The 19,427-nt window shown below is 38.6% G+C and overlaps 1 protein-coding gene across 2 annotated transcripts; it reads right to left on the minus strand.

Moving 5' to 3' along the window:
* Positions 1-991: 991 nt before the first annotated feature.
* Positions 992-17,487, minus strand: KNG1 (kininogen 1). Of its 2 annotated transcripts, XM_041467875.1 has the most exons (11): positions 17,243-17,487; positions 14,269-14,379; positions 13,278-13,362; positions 10,874-11,046; positions 9,049-9,156; positions 6,812-6,893; positions 6,135-6,301; positions 4,604-4,711; positions 3,562-3,651; positions 1,916-2,075; positions 992-1,579 (listed from the first exon to the last, which is right to left on the minus strand). In XM_041467875.1, the coding sequence occupies exons 1-11, from the start codon at positions 17,435-17,437 to the stop codon at positions 1,392-1,394; spliced, it is 1,467 nt and encodes a 488-aa protein (XP_041323809.1). In that variant the 5' UTR covers positions 17,438-17,487; the 3' UTR covers positions 992-1,391. The 2 variants fall into 2 exon arrangements, with proteins under 2 accessions (XP_041323809.1, XP_041323807.1); XM_041467873.1 differs by having other exon boundaries at positions 992-2,075.
* Positions 17,488-19,427: the final 1,940 nt, after the last annotated feature.

Below are 19,427 nucleotides of genomic sequence, written 5' to 3' on the forward strand. Positions count from 1 at the left end.
CATCCCATTCACTCTGTTTCAGTTTTTACCACTAATTTGCTGTTTTATTTTGTTCTTCTCACCCCAGCCATGTTATGCCACCCTGCCTCTGTTCTTTCCACTTCTGTGTCTTCTGACCTTTCTTGGTAGCTATCTCATCTCTGCAGATCATCCTTTGTCTGTTATGCCAAGGCCTCCTGATCCTGTTCCCATCTCTTTCGCATTCTCTGAGTAGACTTCCCCTTCCTCCTCACTGACTGTAGAAGCACAGCACACAAAAGGACCCATTCCCAGCTATTGAGTATAAAGTCTTGATGCCACAGCAATCCTAGCAGCTGGGATGAGCAGAATTGCAGCTGTGGCAGAGGGCATTTCCACTGTGGTTTCACGTAATGTGGTCTTTAACAACAAAATCAGTGAAGTGTTATCATTTGTAGGACCTCACCCTGTCACTGACCCTTTACAGGATGGAGTAGCATTTCAAACTGGTGAACTGATCTGGCATTGAAGTATTTATTTATTTATTGTTTTGTATTTTTGGGGTTTTTTTTCAGCTGAATAAGTTATCGCATCCATATGGAGGGAAAACATATTTTATTTTGCAAGAAATATTTGGTGCTTTTTAGCTAATGCATTGCACCAAAAACTCAACCTTTGGAAGATACCCAGAACAGAAAAATCTGTCCAGTCTCAAAATTATGCACAGCCTAATAATGGAAGAAGGCACACAAATTTTAGCTGTCTCAAGAGTTTGTAATTTTGTCTTGTGATCTGTAGTATTTGTTCATCTCTGCTGAATGAAAATCTGGCAATCAATGTGCTTCTCTAGGTAGTTATCATAATATGTATAGGGAATAATAAATCTGCTTTATTTAGGATTCTCTCAGCTGGCCCTGTTATCTCATCCAACAGAACAACCACTAGTGATAGACTGGTAGCAATATTGATTTGTTTAAAGAAATTAACAGGTAAAAAGGTTTCTTTGTTTTATTTTGTTCTTTAAATGATCCACTCCAGTAAATTAATGAAAAAATATTTCACATATCTAAGAGAGGCTCCCTTGTTCTATATTGTCTTGTTTACCCATATTTGGTTGAGATTCTTCTTGTAATCTGCAAAATTATTTCTGCCATTGTTTTAAATATAATACAGTAAGATTTGATGCAGTGATTCAGTTTGTGCTTACAGAAAATTGAGGCAGAGGAGTTACACAGATTTACATATTTGCAAATATATGCAAATACCCAGTATTGCCATATGGTCTTAGGTCCCCAGAAGTGCTGGTGACCTACTTGAGTATTTCAGTTAACAGAATATAAGCTTTTGCCTCTTCATGTTTTATACATTTCAAAACGCAGTATTCTTCTTATTTTCTATGTAACATTTCTGAAAAGGATCCTGCAATGTTTGAATTATGCTAAAGCATCTCTGAGATCAAAGTCTTCCTCGTTGTTTTCTGTAGCTGGATTGCTGTTTTCTGCTGCAGAAGGCAAGAGATCCTCATTTGTGAATTCTCTGGGAAAGCTAGGAGGGGCTGGAAAGCCCACAAGTTGTTTCCATGGTTTTCCAGGACATCTGGGGCGAGGAGATTCTGGGCGATCTGGCAACCCATTAAATAAAGAAGTATCAGGAACAATTAGTGGCTCTGTAGGTCTACTGGTTTCCTCCCTTGCAACCCCTGTACTAACCAGCTCCAGTGCAGTTTCAGCACTAGATGATGGGAGGGTTTCATTTTGATTAAAACCCCTTTCATTTGACTCCTCAGAAGATTTGAGGTTTGGATGTTTATGTTTATTCTTTTTATTGTGTTTTTTATGCCCACACCCATGGCCACTTCTGCGCCCGCAACCAATGTCATGCCTATGCCTTTTGTCATTGTCATGATCCTTTTGAACTCCATGCCTGTGCTTATGCCTGTGTTTGTGCTCAGGTTCACCTTCGCCTTCTGGTTCCTGTCCATTGTCTTTCCTCGTTTCTGTGCTAGGGCTTTGACTTTCTCCTTCATTTTTATCAGCATGTGAAACTGCATGTGGCTGGCTTAGCATCACAGTGCTTCGGAAAGGTGTGAATCCAGGAGGCCTTCTTGCAAAGAACACCTAAAAAACATTGCAATAGTAGCCACATTTGTTACGTGAAACAGAACAATTGCTTCAGATGTGGGAAATTCAGAAGCTGGCTCATTGCAGTGCCTGAATAATTTAAAACTAACATCTAAACTAAACAAGTCTCTCTTCTGAGATAAGCATACAAACACGAACATCCTCCCAAATAATTCAGGAGTATTTTAGCAACTATATGTGTAAAAGAAAAATTTCTGAAGTTTTCTGATTATCACTGAAGTTTTGTCAGTGTAAGAGAGGAATTATGCTACAGAGAGCAAAACAACTGTACTGGTTTTAATTTATGAACAATACAGTTGGATTCTAGGACTAAATGTCCCAGCACTTGTTAGAGTGTTACACTCCCATGTATAGCACCAATTTATGCTGAAAGTTAACACATCTCTGAATAGCATCAATGGCAGGATATACAGAAGATCTGTGTATTTTTGTTCTATCAAATGGAACTATTCAATTTTTTACTTCTAGATTTGACATATGCACTTCAGAATACTGCCTGGAAATAACACATAGAGATTGAAGCTGATAATATCAAACATTCTGTTGTTATTGAGTCATCTGTACTCCCTCATCAGTGTTCAACTGGAAGACAAAGACTGTGAATACGTGGTGTACAATCACTGTACTACACGAGTTTCATTTCTCTCCACCAAAGTCTCTGATCATTATCTAGCTGCAAATCAGAGTTATTTGGGTTGAAGCTAAATTGGAAAGTTGATATGGATAAAATATTGTAGTGAAAATAGAGAGGAGAGACATTAGTTGATACATAACAAATGACTATGTAGTTATGAAGGTTCTGAGCACAGTGAAGTTATTAGTTACAAGGGTAGGGTAATCTGTCTTTATTCAGTGTCACAAAGGAGTCTCTGCAATCCTCAGAAATATCTGATAATAAAAATATTTGTATCCCATTGTGAGATTTTCAAACTGACTCGTATTCAGGGCTAGTTCATCATGGAACTGAGTAGGAAGAAATTGGAAGATCCTTGTGCAGAGACTGACAGCTGTGGCAGGCGCCACTCAACTAATATGGAAAGGTTCACAGATGCTTTGGAAAGCTGTGGAGTATAATTACTGAGCCAGCAAATACATTTTCATTTAAACTTTTAAACCTAGTATGAGTAGCAATTTGAGGGATTTGATGGGGCTTGATACTCCAGAGCTTAATTGAGAATGCAGAGGAGCAGCCAACAGGCAGAACTTCTCCCTGTCCCAGTGTCTTTGTTTCTGTGATCACCTTGTTGGTGATTGTCTCACCTTCTGGTGAAACTCCTTTGATGTAACAGGTTGTTGAGGTTAGAGGGTGAGAGAAAGTATGACATTAATGAGGCTGTTAAAAGAACTGTGTTCCTTTATTTTTGGTATAAAATATGGGATAATTTGGAATGGATAAAGAATTTGTTGACTGCCTTTGTCCTACACTCTGCTTAATAGGATGGATAATGAAGAAGAATCTTACCACTTGCTGCTCTTCAGAGCAGTTCACCTGGGGATAGATTTTATTCTGCCACGGGATCACGTGAATTTGTGCATTGCATGACAGTGATGCCTGTTAACAAAACAAAAACCAACACATTAAAGCAACAAAACTTCAGATACAAAGGAAGAGACTTGGGCCTGAAAAAGAAATGGTTTTTTTTAATAATACTTTAAAATCCTTGGAACTTTAACCAAGTGTTTATTAAATCTGTCTTAGTGATGGATACTTCTGTATTGGGACACATCACAGCTTAGATTTTCAAGGTTGCAGTATGCCTGTGTGAACACCTTAATTCAACTTTGGATTTCAGATTAAATCTTGAAAATTGGATTTTTCATCTCCATCACTTTTGGAGCACTAACTGCATAATCTTCATGATATTCCTAAGAAATATTTTTTGTTTATGGTGTTTCTCCTACTAAAAATAGGGAAATTTAAATAAAGCCTTATTTTTTCTTTCTAGTGCCTGCTGCACTAACAAAGTCTAAAATCTCACAGGTAAGCACTGGTCATATGGTGGGAAACGAGATGGAAGATAAAGGCCTTCTCCCCAAACAATCCCCTTGCCAGTGGTTTCTGGCCCTATCAACATTCCTTTCCAGTGTCCAGAGCACATTTTCCCACTATCAACAGCATGGCACACACTCCAGAAATGTCATTCCTTTGCTCACAAGTAACAATCCTGTCTCATGTGTTCCTTAGCTGCAAGTCCACAGAGTCAGGAATATTGCAGCTATATCATTTGGCAGCAGCCTTCTCCTCTCCTTTCTTTGATTGATTATTTTCAAAAGAAAGTTCCTTTGGTTTTGCAGTGAGCACTGATCCTGCAGCTGCAGTTCAAGTTTCAGGGTTTCTTAACTTGGGTTACAAACAGTGAAAGCTGCCCTTCTTCTTGGAACAAAAGTTTACTGAAAGAGGTAACAGAACCCAGGATGTGATTTTACTTAAGCGTTTACAGTTTCTGATGCAAATGAATTTGTCCATTAGAAACATTACAGTTGGCAAGATTATCATTACTTACACTGTTTGATGTGGCTGTACAGTCTTCATTAAGTTTTTCAAACTCACTCTTAGAGCAGTTTGTCTTCCAGACTGTAAATTTTACTCGATATTTTTTTCCTGCAACCACCTGAAAAATTAGTAAGAAAGCTTTCTGCGCTAAAGGTGTTTTATTGAAAAGGTTTCACAGGAAAGATGATTTTCTGTAAGCTTGTACCACTTGTATTCTACAAGTCCTAAGCACTGAGCCAACATCTGTGAAGAACAATATTAAAATATTTGGCAGTAAACTTATTTGCTTCTAATCAAGTAACTTATTTACTCCAGTTCCTATTCTCAAAAATTCTAGCATTGAGGCCGAAGGAAACAGAAAAGGTCAGAATAATATTGGGCCCACAATTATTAAGTGTCTGTAGTAATTTCATTAGTAACAGATGAAATCATTAGTGATAGCACTGTACAGAGCCAAATACTATGTCAGAAAAGTGGAATGTGAGTAAAACAAAGTGTGTGATGAACGGGCTCAGTTGAAAATGAACCTATTTGCCAAACGCATTAAAGAGAGAAGCTGCATGAGTTCAAGAATGTGCCTGCTATGAGTTCTCTTAGTATTTTTCACAGAGCTTGAAATAATATATCTTCCTTTGGGGACATCAGGCAAGACATGAAGTTTTATTTCCCTGAAATCTGTTTTAAAGGTGTATGCATGCTAATGTTAGTCATGATAGGGAAAGTCAGAAGGAAGAAAAAAGTTTGAAAGAAAAAAAGGCACCAATATTTTCAGTAAGATAATATGAGCTATTTGGAAAAATTCTGGTGTGCTTTTAGTGCCTTCTCCAGTGACACTTCGTGCTCAGGAGTGGTTATGACCAAGTATTTTCTGAACTACTCCACTGTCAAATTTTCAATTATCTCCTAAACTTCTGTTTCTATGTGTTGGGACAGTAAACAAGGCTTATGCAAATGCTGACCAATATTATCCTCCTGATTCCTCATCCTTTATCAAGCTCTATTTATGTGTATATATTAAGTTATGCACAGATGTCCTTTTCTGAATCTAGCTAGAGTATTATTAGCAGCACAATCAGTATATAAAAGAACACATTTCTAAGGGAAATTTAGATGCCTCATTTTGGACCATACAACAGCTGTAGGGTGGACACTGCTTAAAATAACGTGGAGAGTATTGGTGTGGTGGATCAAGGGAGTAGTCCTGTCTAATAAAATTTTGATACTTTAGAAGTCTGAGGCATATTACAAAGGTAGAAAGTAGGGTAAATACACAGAAATCAAATGCCCTGAACCAACCTTCTTCACATCCTTTTAAACATTTTGTTTTAAGAAAAAAGAGAATTCGAGAGATGGAAAATTTTTGAATACAAGCCAATATGGATTAAATTTTACAGGAAAAATTGCGTGGCTATTTCAGTTACCACATGTATTAGCACTTAGACAAAAACATTATTCAAATCTAAATACAGACTTCAGGTAACATTCAGCTTAGGCCAATAATAATGTCATGTCTGTTCCTCATCTCTGTGAAATATCCCAACCTGAACTGTCGCTGATTGTATTTCTCCACCTTTATAGTAGAAGTCATCATTGCTCTCTGAATTATACTTCTCTGTAGAAACCTTCAGTAGTTCCTTCAGTTCTGGACTGTCATTTGGGATAGTCCTTGGACAACCTGGGCAAATGGCAGCAACTACCGTTTCTTCAACTGAAAGAGAACAACAGGTTTCAAATCTGAGAAACTAAAGGTTCAATGTAGATAAAGGATGGGAAAAAACAGTTATAAAGCCCTGCTTTCTGGAACTCTGGAATATTTGGATCTATGAAATGAAAACAAAATATATTTGAGTTTTATATGATCAGCAATATCATATCTTGGTTATCTAAAAGAACATCAGCACCTACTGTCACATGGGACATTTAACAACTGTTCTCTTATAGAAACAAGAATTGCCTGTGCCAGTTGTAGTTAGCCAGAAATATGGAGGGGGAACAGCTACATGTATGGAAAAACCTGATTTGGGTGAAACAAGAGGTGCGTGTAACTGGCAGTGAATTTGTGTGTTGAGGAAAATCTAGTCTGAATGGGTGAAAATGCAGCATTTACTACATGGAACAGCATCTGTGTCCAGATAGGCTGGAGGAAAAAATAACAATACATAACAATAAAAGACTGAAAACTTTGGAACTTTCAAAACTGATAGTGCCTAAGACATACCTGGAAGCTTGCAGTCGCTGGCAGTATCTACGATCTCTGCCTGAAGATTCTGAAATGCTTTGGCCTCACATTTAGCTACACGCTGGAGTCAAAAATGCAAAACAGCTCCTTGTTATTTAGAGATAATGAACAAGCTCAAATCCTAATACCTTCCTGCTAACAGAATAAGTCAAGCATGCTTCCAATAATTCCTTCCTTCCTTCCTTCCTTCCTTCCTTCCTTCCTTCCTTCCTTCCTTCCTTCCTTCCTTCCTTCCTTCCTTCCTTCCTTCCTTCCTTCCTTCCTCCCTTCCTCCCTTCCTCCCTCCCTCCCTCCCTCCCTCCCTCGACAGACAGTCTGTAGAGGCAATAAATAATCAGAGTTCAAAAGGACCACTCAGAGAAAATAATACCCTAAAAGAGAAGCCAAATGAATTATTTGTATGTGTTCATTAAGGAGAGAAATGAGAATGTCTACAAGTCAGAATCATATTTTATGGAGAACTCCATAGAATTTCTGTCTAAAACTTTAAAGAACAAAAAGAAAATGACACAATTATCAAATCAAACATTACTGATGTTGTATTTTCTTGTGTATTTCTTGTAAAACTCTTGTATTTTCTCAGGTCTTCGGAAGGGACTGTGGTAGATAACTTGCTTAAAACTGTCTTGATATCTTAAAGCTTGAAGAAAGCAGATATTGATGGTGGGGTTTTTTTAAAGATTATAGAGCTTAAAACCAATTCCATCATTACAGTGATTAAAAATAGTAGTAAGGAAAGAACTAGGGGCAATGAACACATCCAGGAGAAACTGAGGTTTGTGGTAAACAGAAGTCATATTTTGCAGATTTGTCAAAGCGTCAACAAAGGTGGCTAAAGAGACCTCCTGATATACAGAGATTTTAAGAAAGGTTTTGGTGGAATCCTTTATCAAAGACTAAAGAAGCCAAATTAACCATAAAATTAGTAAGATGCTACTACTTAGTAGCATTTTAGAAAAACTGATGAAGAATAATGTCAAGGCTTATTATCCAGGTTAAAGGGACATAATGTCCCAGTATAGCTCAGTGGTTCATATGTGTGTTGAATACAGGGTGCAATTCTGGCCCTCCCATTTAAAGATTAAAAGTACAGAGCTAAATAAAGGTATGAGAAAACTTCCTTGGAATTTGGTCATTCCAAGGTATGGAATATTCTTGGAATATGGTATTCTAATATCTGTCAATGATTTACTAGCAAGTTCAGGGGACAAGTGCTTATGATCTAATTCCAGAAGCCCTGTGTGACCAAAGCAGTATGTGAGTGAGGCAGTGCTCCTGCAGTAGGTGAGGGGACAGAAGTCATCACCTCTAGGTGACAGCTGGGGAAACTCAGACTCAAGCTGGTTAAGTAACTTGCTTAAGGTTTAAGGGCACATGGGTAGTGGTGGGATTTGCTTCAGCTAGTCTGACTCTCACACTTCTGTTATTTACCAGTGCTGTCATTCTTTCCTTTTTTGATCAATACTTTTGAAACATTCTTGAGATGTACAAGAGGTACTTTTGTACAGGAGAGGCTCTTGAATCTAACACTCAGTGGTGCTTTTCCTCAACAGCTGAAACAGATTCCATTCTGTCCCCTCCCATTTACCACCACTGTTCATAGTGACTCTGCATTCCTGCCCTCTGCCTTGTGTTTGCAAAATCATTTTTCTGATGCCCTCGTCAGCTGGTTCAGGGAGGTCAATTGAGAGAGGAAGCCTCTGTATTTTTGGTACAGCTGCTTCAGTTCCAGGTCAGTGAAGCCAAGGGAGTACCTGGGTTTGCAGCACTGTTTAGCTGGATTATGTATAAATTATGTTAATAAATTTCTTTTGAAGCTATTATTTGGACTGTGATAAAGGTTAAGTGATAATTCAACTACTGACTTCTCTGAGAAAATATGTATTAGGCTGAAAATTGTGTTAATTTTAATTATCACTTCTTGGGTTGTACATGAGTAACTCCTTGAATATCTGGATAAAAACAACTCAAGGGTTTTATTATTTGGGTAAGACTGGTTAGATTCTGTGGTGTAATATGTAAACCTTTCAGAGGTCCTCTTAGTCACTGATTCAGAAGACATGGTTGTCCTAGTTACATAAACAGTTATGTATAAGACTGGATTTAAACTTTGTTCATGAACTGAAGCAAGACTATAAATATTTTCTTGAGTCAGATCTCAATGATCATTTGTTAATGTGATATTTTCTTGATAAACAGATTTGGAGATTACTTACACCTCTAGAAGTGATTTTGCATTCTGGAGTTAAATCTTGAAATTGGTCTTTGGTGCAATTAGTCTCCTCAATTTCATATCTAATTACATAATTCCATCCGGCTACCACCTGGAAGAGATATTTAGGTTATATATTATATAAAACAATGCAAACTTGAAAGTTAAACTATTATTATTATGAGATTAGCAAAGGAAGCAAATCTACTCATCTAGTGCTTTCTATCTATCAAATCACTTCGCACTTATTAAGGCATAGATTGCTCGTGGACAGCAGAAAAAAAAAATCTTGTCCTTGCAGTACAAAGTGTAAACTAAGTCCTGCTTTTGTTAGAAGTGCACTCTGTGTTTGGTGTCCACTTCTGGCAAGCCTGCAGCCTCACACTGCTGGGTTTCTTGTGCTTTCCTTGAAAGATCTGTTACTTATTACTGCCTGTGACAGGAAGCTGGTCTAGATAGATGACTACAGTAACACAGCCTGGCAAGTGCTGCATTCCTGAGCATGGGACACAGTAAAACAGTATCTGAATAATGTAACTTTATACTGCTGGCATCATTTTTTGTTGAGTGTTCTGCATTTATCATCTACCCATAATTGTGTCTATCCTGGGCTTTGCCTTCCCACACACACTGCTTTGTCCAGGTTCATAACCTTTTTTTAAAATTTGCTCTCCAGGAAGCTGTTCCATTTTCCTAACAGTGGCTACTTCTTCTCAGCCATGAAACCTCTCCAAATCATAGTGTTGGGCCAGGTAACGTGGTATTAAAAAAAAAACTAATCAAATATAAGAACTTGTTATCCCAGATCAAGTGAAGTGGAGAGCTCTGACTTTTCTCTGTTTGCCAGAGGTGACATGATGGTTCTCTTTCCAGCTGCTGGATTGCAGTCTATCTGCAACACTTTGTCATGTGGCTTAAATGTTGTGCAAGTTTGTCTTTCAGCAAAGAGGATTGCTGCCATCAGTAAATATAATGAGGACAGTCTGGTTTAAATCATGAGTCAAGCTGACACGAGAGCAGAAGTTGCTTTTTGGCTTAGTAAATATGCACGGGTTCAAAGAAAAAAGTCTGTGTTTGCTGTTGGGTTGTACACTAGTTAGAAACCAAATAAGAAACTTTACTTCCTAGCAATGTCACACCAATCCATAGGAGAGCCTTTCACAGGGAAGGAATTATTGCATGGAATACCAGATGACACAGAATTTCTGCAACCTGAGTTGTCATTTTTTGCAGAGCAGATATCAGCATGAGCAGAAATCTTGCAGGAAGTGCCATGCTGGGTTTTTGGGTTCTCTTACCCATTTTTCCTATGTGGGGTTTACCTGTCCTATAGCACATAGCAGCTGCTGACAAATGGCCCTATTGCCTGCAAAAACAAAGATGCCTGCTGCTTTTTGAGAGGCTGGTGAGTGTGAGAGACATCTGTGCAGGCTGGCAGCTTTGGCTCAGCTCCTAGGAGGGATCTGCTCCTGCTGGAGCCTCAGAGCAAGGCCAAAGGAAATACCCAGGAGGGTCTGAGATGATACAGGCTGTGTGTGCCAGACCAGAATGCAAATAAACTGGTGCTAAACACTGCTTAGAAGCAAATGCAGGTAAAGAAAAAAATGTGTATACTATCAGTTGAGAGCTCTGAAAATCCAGTAGGTAACTGTTAATGATTCCTTATAAGTGAAGATAATTATTTATTGAGTCTACCCTCTATATGCATTTTGTATGCTTTACTATTAAATATAATCTACTTTAATATCAGAAACATACACAAAACAAACAAGGTACCAGCTTTGGGTTGGATTATTTCAGTAAAATTTAGAGAAAAATCATACACAAACCTGTCTCTTAGCTTCTTTTATTTCCACAAGCTTAAAAAGGGCAAGTTCATCACTGTGCTTGTTAAACTTTTGAATGGCTTTTTTCAGAATTTCTGACACTTCTGAACCATCACTTGATATATGATGAAAGCATCCAAGACATGGAGCCTCAGTAAGTCTTATCTTTGACACATCTAGAAAAGAAGCAAACCAAAACAACAAAGGGCTTCATGCAAAACAGCCTTAGGTTTTCATTTTTCCTATCTGGGAGTGAACAAGAACCTTTCCTGCTTTTAACTGGCATGATAAGCAAACCCCATACTCCAGTTTCAAGGCCTAAAAAACCATTTTTATATTTAGGAACATGCTCTGGTTGGGGTGGCAGGGGTCATCCATGACATTAGGGTCTGGGCATGGTTTTGGCAGTGAACCCTATTCCAGCAATTACTGAATTTCAGGAAAACCTTGCGTATAGTTTTGACACCATTAAGGAAGGTACATTACTCATTCAGCCAGGGAGGAGCCAGTGGAAGCTACAACTAAGGGAATGGTTTTCAGATTCTTCAGAGCTCACCCACAGTGTGCAGCTGCTTGCTGTCCTCATCACGTTTCAGGATGAGGACTTCAGCAGAACTGTTTGGGCTCACCCGTGTGAGCTGCTGTGACTCTGAGTGCCCCAGGGACTGTAGCTGGACGGTTCTGCTGTCCCTACCAGTCATTGTGGCTGCCAGTTACCACTGGGTGCTACCTTCAGGCTTAACCAGCTGGATTGGCTGTGAATAGACAAGCTTGACAGGGATGCTCAAACTCCTGTTTCCTACTACTAATCCTATTAACTCTCTTTCCTTTCTAGTAATCATGGACTGGATTTTCATAAATTAATTTTATAGTTCAGTACATAAATTAATTTCACAAGTCAGTGAGCTTGAGAATGGAAGTGGGACGATATGTGGTCTCTGTGGAATTGAAGTAAAATTTATGTGCCTGATCTTCAGCTGGCATAAACTGGCTTAAAGGAAGTTATGCCAGTTTGCACCAGCCAGGAAACCAGTCCAGGGTCAGCTAGATCAAACTGTTCCACCAAATAGGCTGAACAGTGTGGTACCAATACAGTGGGGAAATCCCTCACCTGTCAGGTGTGACCAAAGTATATCTTATGTTGACTCAGTAATGACAAATAGAAATACCTTACAGAAAAGTATGACCACGTTTTCAGGAAGTAGTCACAAAGAAGATAATGAACCAACAGCACACCCACTTCTAGATCAGCTGTGGTCTCAGCACTTTCATAAGGACTGTGCTGAACAAACATGTATTATTTAACAGAGTTATTATAACTTGGTAAGAAAAGATGAGTTCCTTAGGCTGAATACCTCATGAATTTAATTCATATATGGGCATTTTTTGCTTTCTAAGCAAAGATTCAAATGCAAATTTCCCGTGTATTCTCTGTGGGAGTCACACAACTTTTGCTGACAACTAGGTGTCACCATTGCCCTACAAATGCAGCGTTTCTTCACTGCAGAACATGGAGTTTGTGTACTGCAGTTCCTAGAAGGACACTGGCTGTAAAGCCATTTCAGTTTTAAACAAGATAGCTAGGAAAAAAAAGCAGCTGCCAAACATCTCAGAAATTGGGGGGGAATATTTCTGTAGTTAGATGGATATTTTAAAGCAAACTTGAGTATGTCTTTCAGAGCACCAGGCATAGAGATCTCAGTTGGAAATCTTTAAAACAATATGATCTCTTTTTAGTAAGGAAAATTCTTATGTGAGTGTGAAAGTCATATATTAGTGTCTTATAGGTGAAAAATGTAATACTTATTGTTAAGGTGTAAAAGATCAGTCTCTTAATCATACATAATTACATAACTGCCAGATTTCTATTTTGTAAATGAAATTTTTTTCTATTCTTCTTTGGGGTAAATACTTGTCTTGGTAACCTTTAACAGCAAGAACTCAGTAATTTTCAGTTTGAAGAAAATGAAGGTGCAATTTTGTCATACCAAGTTTTTTCCAGTAATTCTTCAGAAAATTTTATGCTTAAATAATTAAGGACAGAAAGTTGAAATGTGACAAGTTGCATCTAATCTCTTAAGTTATTAGTATTCTTTTGGTCTTAAGCAAATTAATTTTAACTTGGTATGATTCTAGTGCTTGAAGAAACTTACTACACATACATGCTGAATTTTATTACCCTGGGCAGAAACTGCCTGTGCTTTACTGATTTAGTCTATATGTGTATAACAGTGAAGTGAAATTTTATCTTCAACCCATAGTTGCATTAAAAATATTATTTATAAATGTCTGACTAGAATGATAAGGAGCTTCTACCTTTAAAATTATCTGAAAGTCTCAGTATTTTATTTATTCCATTTTTATTTGTAAATGTATTTGTTGAAAGCTGTCCCAAATAGTTACATACCTGAGAAAATTTTGCACTCTTGTGAAACATTAGTTGTTTTATCAGCATCATTCATATGAACTCGAGCTGTGCATTCTCCTGTTTTCTGTAAAAACATATGGCAACAATTGTCTGAAACTTGCTAAAGAAAAATACAGTGCTTTACCTATTGAACACAGCTGACACTTGCAGACTGATTTTGGGGAAGAGGTTCAAGTGTATATTTGTAGTAATGTCTAACTTGCTGTTTTGTTACTGAAAAAGGATCAGTTTTGTTGATTGTGAGGAAAGTAGGGGACAAACTGAGCAGATGACTTGAATAATCTTTGTATTTATATGATGTGCATTGATTAACTAAAGACTTTACAGTCAGAATAATGGAAATTAACATATGCCCATGACTAAAGACTATATAAACTATGTATTTATCCATTTTCCTCTCTGCTAGTGCAAGGTATGCAGCAATGACCACAGCATTTCACATAGATTTAAATTATATTGTCAGCATCATCCCTTCCTGTGCACTGTGTGGAAGAGCAGTGCCACCCCTGGGAATGTGCAGCGTCCCTGCAGTGTGTGCCCCGTTGTACCTCCCCTGGGTGCCCTCTGGCAGCATGAGCCACGCAAGTTTGGCACTGCTGAAAGCCCTCTGCCAAAATTTCTGCCGTAGTGGCTTCCATGTCAGTATTTGGTTGTGCAAGTTTCCATTACACATAATTAATACCAAGTTTTACAGTCCTTACACTCTCACAGTGCACAAATCTTATGTTGTGTTTATTGAGAACCTTCATATTGAAGCACTGAAATGTTCCTTTCTGTATATATTCAGGATTGTACTAGAAAACTTAGGATAACTTTGGGGTTGTAAACATTTCTGTACTGTAGTCATATAAGCTCTCAAAAACAATGCAGCTAAAAAAGTGAATTATTCTACTGTTATTTTCCCCAGGCAATTGCAGTCCTGGTCCTTATGTTTCTGCACAGAGAACTTTTAAGGAGAACAGATACTTACAGCCTCTGCAGATACTTTGTAATGACAGTGTTGCCAGTGTTTGTTTTCCTCAGTGGCGCAAGTGCTTTCAAGTATTCGGTACTTCACATAGAACTGTGGGTCAGGACCTGCCTGGATTAAAACAATATACGTGTCATCATTTGCATGGTAGTAAATCAAATGAAAAGATAAGAGTTTCAAAAGAGTAAATACTATTATTTAGTTACCTTACATTTTATAGTGTGGTTTCCCATTAGCTGCTGGTCTCTCAGATCTTGGTAATTCAAATATTAACTTACCTAATAATATTACTTATCCCTTACCTACAATAACAATATGTTGATATAACGGATACAATATGCTCAACAGCCTTCATTTTAACTTGTAGTACCAATGGGTTTGGAACCAAAAAGAAGTGTTTAGGTTTTATACTCTCATTCAAATGTACTCCAAAAAAGCCATTTTGGGTGGCTGCTTGGATAGTTAGCATAATTACCAGCTTGGGCTGTGCTCCTGTCTGACTCGCTCGCTCTCACTCTTGGCCTCCTCCCAGATCTGTCCACTTTCTTTCAGTGCAGCTCCCCTGGCAGCCCAGAGCCAGCAGCCCTCAGGCAGCCTGGCAGTGCCCAAACACCCTCTGCTTGGTGGTGCCAGGGAACTTCAGCTGCCCAGCCTGCACAGGAAGGGGGAGCAGGGATGTGCTCTGGAGACAGCCTTGAGCAGTGCCTGCGGTTTTCCACAGGCATTGGAGGCTGGGCTGCAGGGCAGGACAGCCTCAGCAATCCCGTAAGATGAAATAAAAAACATTAAACAAAGTTTGGCCCAGCCAGTGTAAGTACTTCAGAATTTGGTAAATTAGTAATGGGCATTTTCTCCTTGCCATAAACCAGATAGCAGGCCTGTTCCTACAGGTGACAGTGACAACACTGTAAGGTTTTGGTTCATCTTTTAGAGAAGATATAAAGTCAGAAGTTATTAACCTTTTATAGCCACTAAAAATGTTCTGCCAATGTGACTTTTCAAATACAAACAGGCAGCTGCTGTAGTTTAGCACTGATTTTTCTAAAATATCCAGTTATTGTTCTCTGTCTCTGCTGGGAGGATTAAATTATAATTCTTGCGCTAGTGCTACCAAAAAAATGAGGCTGAGCTGATGTGGTTGGCATATACTGGATTTACACTGATGCAGTAGACACAGAATTATATTCTGCCTTCTCTTAATTCCTGTTGTTTATTGCTACAGGTATGAAGAAGTGTAGGGGTACCTCATATAATGGCTGTAAAAAAGGATAAAAGGGACTCTAAAAATATAATAGACTTAATCCTCAGCAGGTAGACATTTACTTTTATGGAATTACATCACATTATACTATTTGGGATTTTAAAAAGCCAAATTCTGTTCTCTGTTACAGTGTTCTAAATCTGCAATAAATCAGCTCAGTAAGTAAACAAAGTAAGAAAATGCATTGTTTCTGTATTATTTGCTATTCGTTTATTTCATTACTATTATGAACAGCTATGCCTTTAACTGGGGCAGGTTTAGTCTTTCACTAGTAAGCTTTTATGTTTTATTACCTTATCAATAATAAATGTACATGAATATGTAATAACCAGCTATTTAATTAATGCATTCAACATTGTGAGACTAGCAAGGAGTAAAATCTATACTCTTTTTAGAAAAAGAATCTCAAATGTGAGGAAATTTTAAGTGCAGATTCCTTTTCTCTGTTTTTTACTCAACATCATATCAGATCAATGATTCAAAGTAGTAATTGATTTCCACTTTGTATCTTTTAAGAATAGGAAAGATGGCTATCTAGAGAAGAAAAGATGAACAATAATTGCAATAAATATGTATTCTTAAAAATATAGCATTGTTTAAGATAAAATTCTGAAACTCCTTTCTCTCCTTTGGGAACACCAGCCAAAGAAAGTAGGTGGTACTACAGCTCTGACATAGAGATATTTGCATTTCGTTGTTGTTTAGAATGAGACCATTAAGAATGTTCAGTGAGACTATTAATTTACTTAATATTAATTATATAAAGGGTTTTCTGATTTTACACTTTGTCTCCACATGCTAAAATCTCCCCAGTGTGTAAACAGGAACACGAGCGGGCAGGTGCCAGGAGATGTGGGTAATTTGCTGTGTTTAGCAATGCATGGCTCCTTTCCGAGGTCAATTTCTGTCTGGGTAAAAGTGTCTTATGATTTTGGAGTGCAAAATATTCTCTCTAACACGGGATTTCTTATGGTTTACATCTGAAAATCCAATCCAGTAGAAAAAAATGCTAATGTTATTTTCAAGTAAAATAATGCTTGTCATTATTTTGATAATACCATCTTTGTATACCTCTCTTAGATAAATACTTTTTGTTAGATTAAGGCTATATAGAAGGACTCCAGGCAAAGGATCATGTTGCATTCTTCTTTCTCTTGTAATTTTAGCTGTCACCCTATTTGATTAAAATACCACCGAGTGCTTCTAGATAGATCTGTGACTTAGGACTGGTGTCAGTCAAATAATATTCACAAACAAGTCAGAATATTGCCAAACTTTATCAGGTGATTCTTTTTATGTGCAGCACCAGCTCTTCCCAAGTCAAGAGTATATTAATATTTTTTATAAGTGTGGTTGTGCCATTGGTCTGAAAACCTTACAGGTGATGGAAAGGAGCAGAATTTCCAATAAAGAAAAAAGAGAACAGAGTGGAATAGTAAGACAAATTGTGTTGGTGATAGAAATTTCCTATTCTTTAGTCCTTGCATTAGTAAGCAATTCACTGGCACACTGAGCTGATAAAAACATAATATACACCCCTGCTTGTCAGGGGAACAAGTATCTTACTGTGCAAGTCACTTTGATTTTTTAAAACATTTTTGGAAGACACTGTGCTGTCATGCTTGGCCCCTTACAAACGAGATGGAGATAAGCTGATTCAGAGTCCATAAACAAGTCCAACTTTTTTTTTTTTTTTTTGCAAAGTCTACTTACAGTTCTCTTGGCTTCCATCACCACGTATAGAGCAAATTGGTTACCAGTTGTGCTGTCTCCATTGTATTTCTTCAGTGCTGCGTCAACAGCTTTAAAGACATCAGGGTCATCACAGTCCGAGAACTCAAAGGCAAGAGGAATGGCTCTGCTAGAGAAAAAACTACAGCAGAGTGCTAGTACAATGAAGGCCTTCATAATTGGATGAAAAAAGCCCCCTGAATTAGAAGGCTCTTTAAGAAACAAATGGGAAAGGAATGCCTGACAGGATTTTAGTCACCTCTTCTGTTTTTCAGGAGCAGTAGTTAAGTAAACAGAATGAGTGAGTTGCTGGGGTTGGTTGGTTCTCATCATACCCTGTTTATACTGCAAATAAACTTCTGAGTTTATCTAAATAAACTTGGTTTGTTCACCAGAATGACACTAAGGTTATCCACCTGCCATCAAGATAACAGGATAAATGGCTGCAGCTGGGGACCAGTTTAGGCAAAGTAAAGCAAAAGGCTGTAGTTTTCTGACTTCTTAACACCTAAACTGCTACTGAGAATGAATTTTACAAGGCTTAAATAAAACATCCAGGAAGGTCACAGTGGCAATGAAATTTTGGACAACAACCTTGTAAATTTTATACATCTGTTCAGTGTTCAGGTTGCAACAGTTCTGAGAACTACAGTATTCAGAATGTTTTTAAAAAGTTGCTGGACACATGCAAATGGTTGAATGTCACATAACCCTTCAATAGCGCTTGATAAACCTTGTCCTTCATGATCCTATTGGAAAGCCCATCTCTTCTGCCATGTGGAGACTGTCTGGCTTATGAATTAGTCAGTGATCATAGTGCTTTGTTATCGTTACAGATATGTGACACCCAAGAACAAAGGATTAAACACTATTGTCTGAGTCTGGTCAAGCCAGGATTAGAGATGGCTGAGAAAATCTGGTGCTTGTCTCCCCTGTGTGGCACCAAATAGCTTTGCTTTGGGTCTGTGAACACCTTGGGATTGCCTTGGCTTCTGTGTTCCAGCGGTTTCTTGCTGTATTGGGTTTGTGTGGCAAGCTTTTGATAGCAGGGGATTACAGGGTTGGCTTCTGTGAGCAGCTGCTGGAAGCTTCTCCTGTGTCTGACAGAGCCAATGCCAGTCAGTTCCAAGATTAATCCAGTTCTGGCCAAGACTGTGTCCATCAGTGCTGGTGGTGGTGCCTCTGCATGGTAACATGATGAAGAAAAAAAAAAGGAACTGGGAAAGAACAGGAGGGAGAATAGAGAGAATATGTGAGAAAAACAGCTATGCAAATCCCATGGCCTGTGAAGAAGGTGTGGAAGGAACTGCTGTGGGTGAGGAGTAGAGATTTTCCTGCAGCCTATGGAACAGACCATGGTGAGGCAGCTGTGCCCCTACAACCCCTGGAGGTCAGTGGTGGAGCAGGGATTCACCTGCAGCTCATGGAGGACCCCACACCGGAGCAGGTGGATGCCCACTGGAGGCTATGACCCTGTGGAAGCCTTGGCTGGGGCAGGTTTGCTGGCAGGACTTGTTAGGGCATTGATGATGCAGCAGTTTGTTCTTAAAGGACTGCATATCAGGGCAAGGACCTACACTGGAGCAGTTCATGAAGGACTGCCTCCAGTGGGAGGGATCCCTGGCTGGAGCAAGGGAAAAGTGTAAGTCCTTATCCTGAGGAAAAAGGAAGGGTAGAAGCAGCATGTGATGAGCTGGCTGCAACTCCCATTCCCATCCCCCTGCACCAGCTGAGGGAGAAGGTAGAGAAAATCAGAAGTAAACACCAGGGAAGAAGGTGTTTTAAAGATTTGACTTTATTTCTCGCTCTCTTACTTTGGTTTGATTAGTAATAAGCCAATTTCCCCAAGTCCAGTGAGTTTTGCCTGTGATGATATTTGGTGAGTGATCTCTCTAGCCTTACCTTGACCCATTAGCTTTCTGTTATATTTTCTCTCCCCTGTCTGCCTGAGTAGGGCAGTGACAGAGCAGCTTTAGTGGGTGCCTGGCACCCAGCCAGGGCAAACTCACCACACTTGCTACAAGTTTTGATTAAAGAAAATGCACTTTAGAGACTGTGGATAAACTAAACCAGAAATAAGTTTGTTCATACGTGATAAATGACTTCTAAAAATTAGTCAATCTTCACAGAGTCACAATGAGTCCTCATTTTGTTTCTTTTTCTTCAA

This window comes from Pyrgilauda ruficollis, unplaced genomic scaffold (assembly GCF_017590135.1).
Source record: "Pyrgilauda ruficollis isolate IOZ18807 unplaced genomic scaffold, ASM1759013v1 scaffold21, whole genome shotgun sequence".
Lineage (NCBI taxonomy): Eukaryota > Metazoa > Chordata > Aves > Passeriformes > Passeridae > Pyrgilauda > Pyrgilauda ruficollis.

Excerpts from the sequence above, each read along its gene's own strand:
- KNG1 (XM_041467873.1), bottom strand. The coding sequence starts at position 17,437 with ATGAAGGCCTTCATTGTACTAGCACTCTGCTGTAGTTTTTTCTCTAGC. Across the intron at positions 14,380-17,242 it reads TGATGGAAGCCAAGAGAACT|GCAGGTCCTGACCCACAGTT; the intron begins GTAAGTAGACTT and ends GTTTTAATCCAG. Across the intron at positions 6,302-6,811 it reads CAGCGACTGCAAGCTTCCAG|TTGAAGAAACGGTAGTTGCT; the intron begins GTATGTCTTAGG and ends GTTCTCTTTCAG.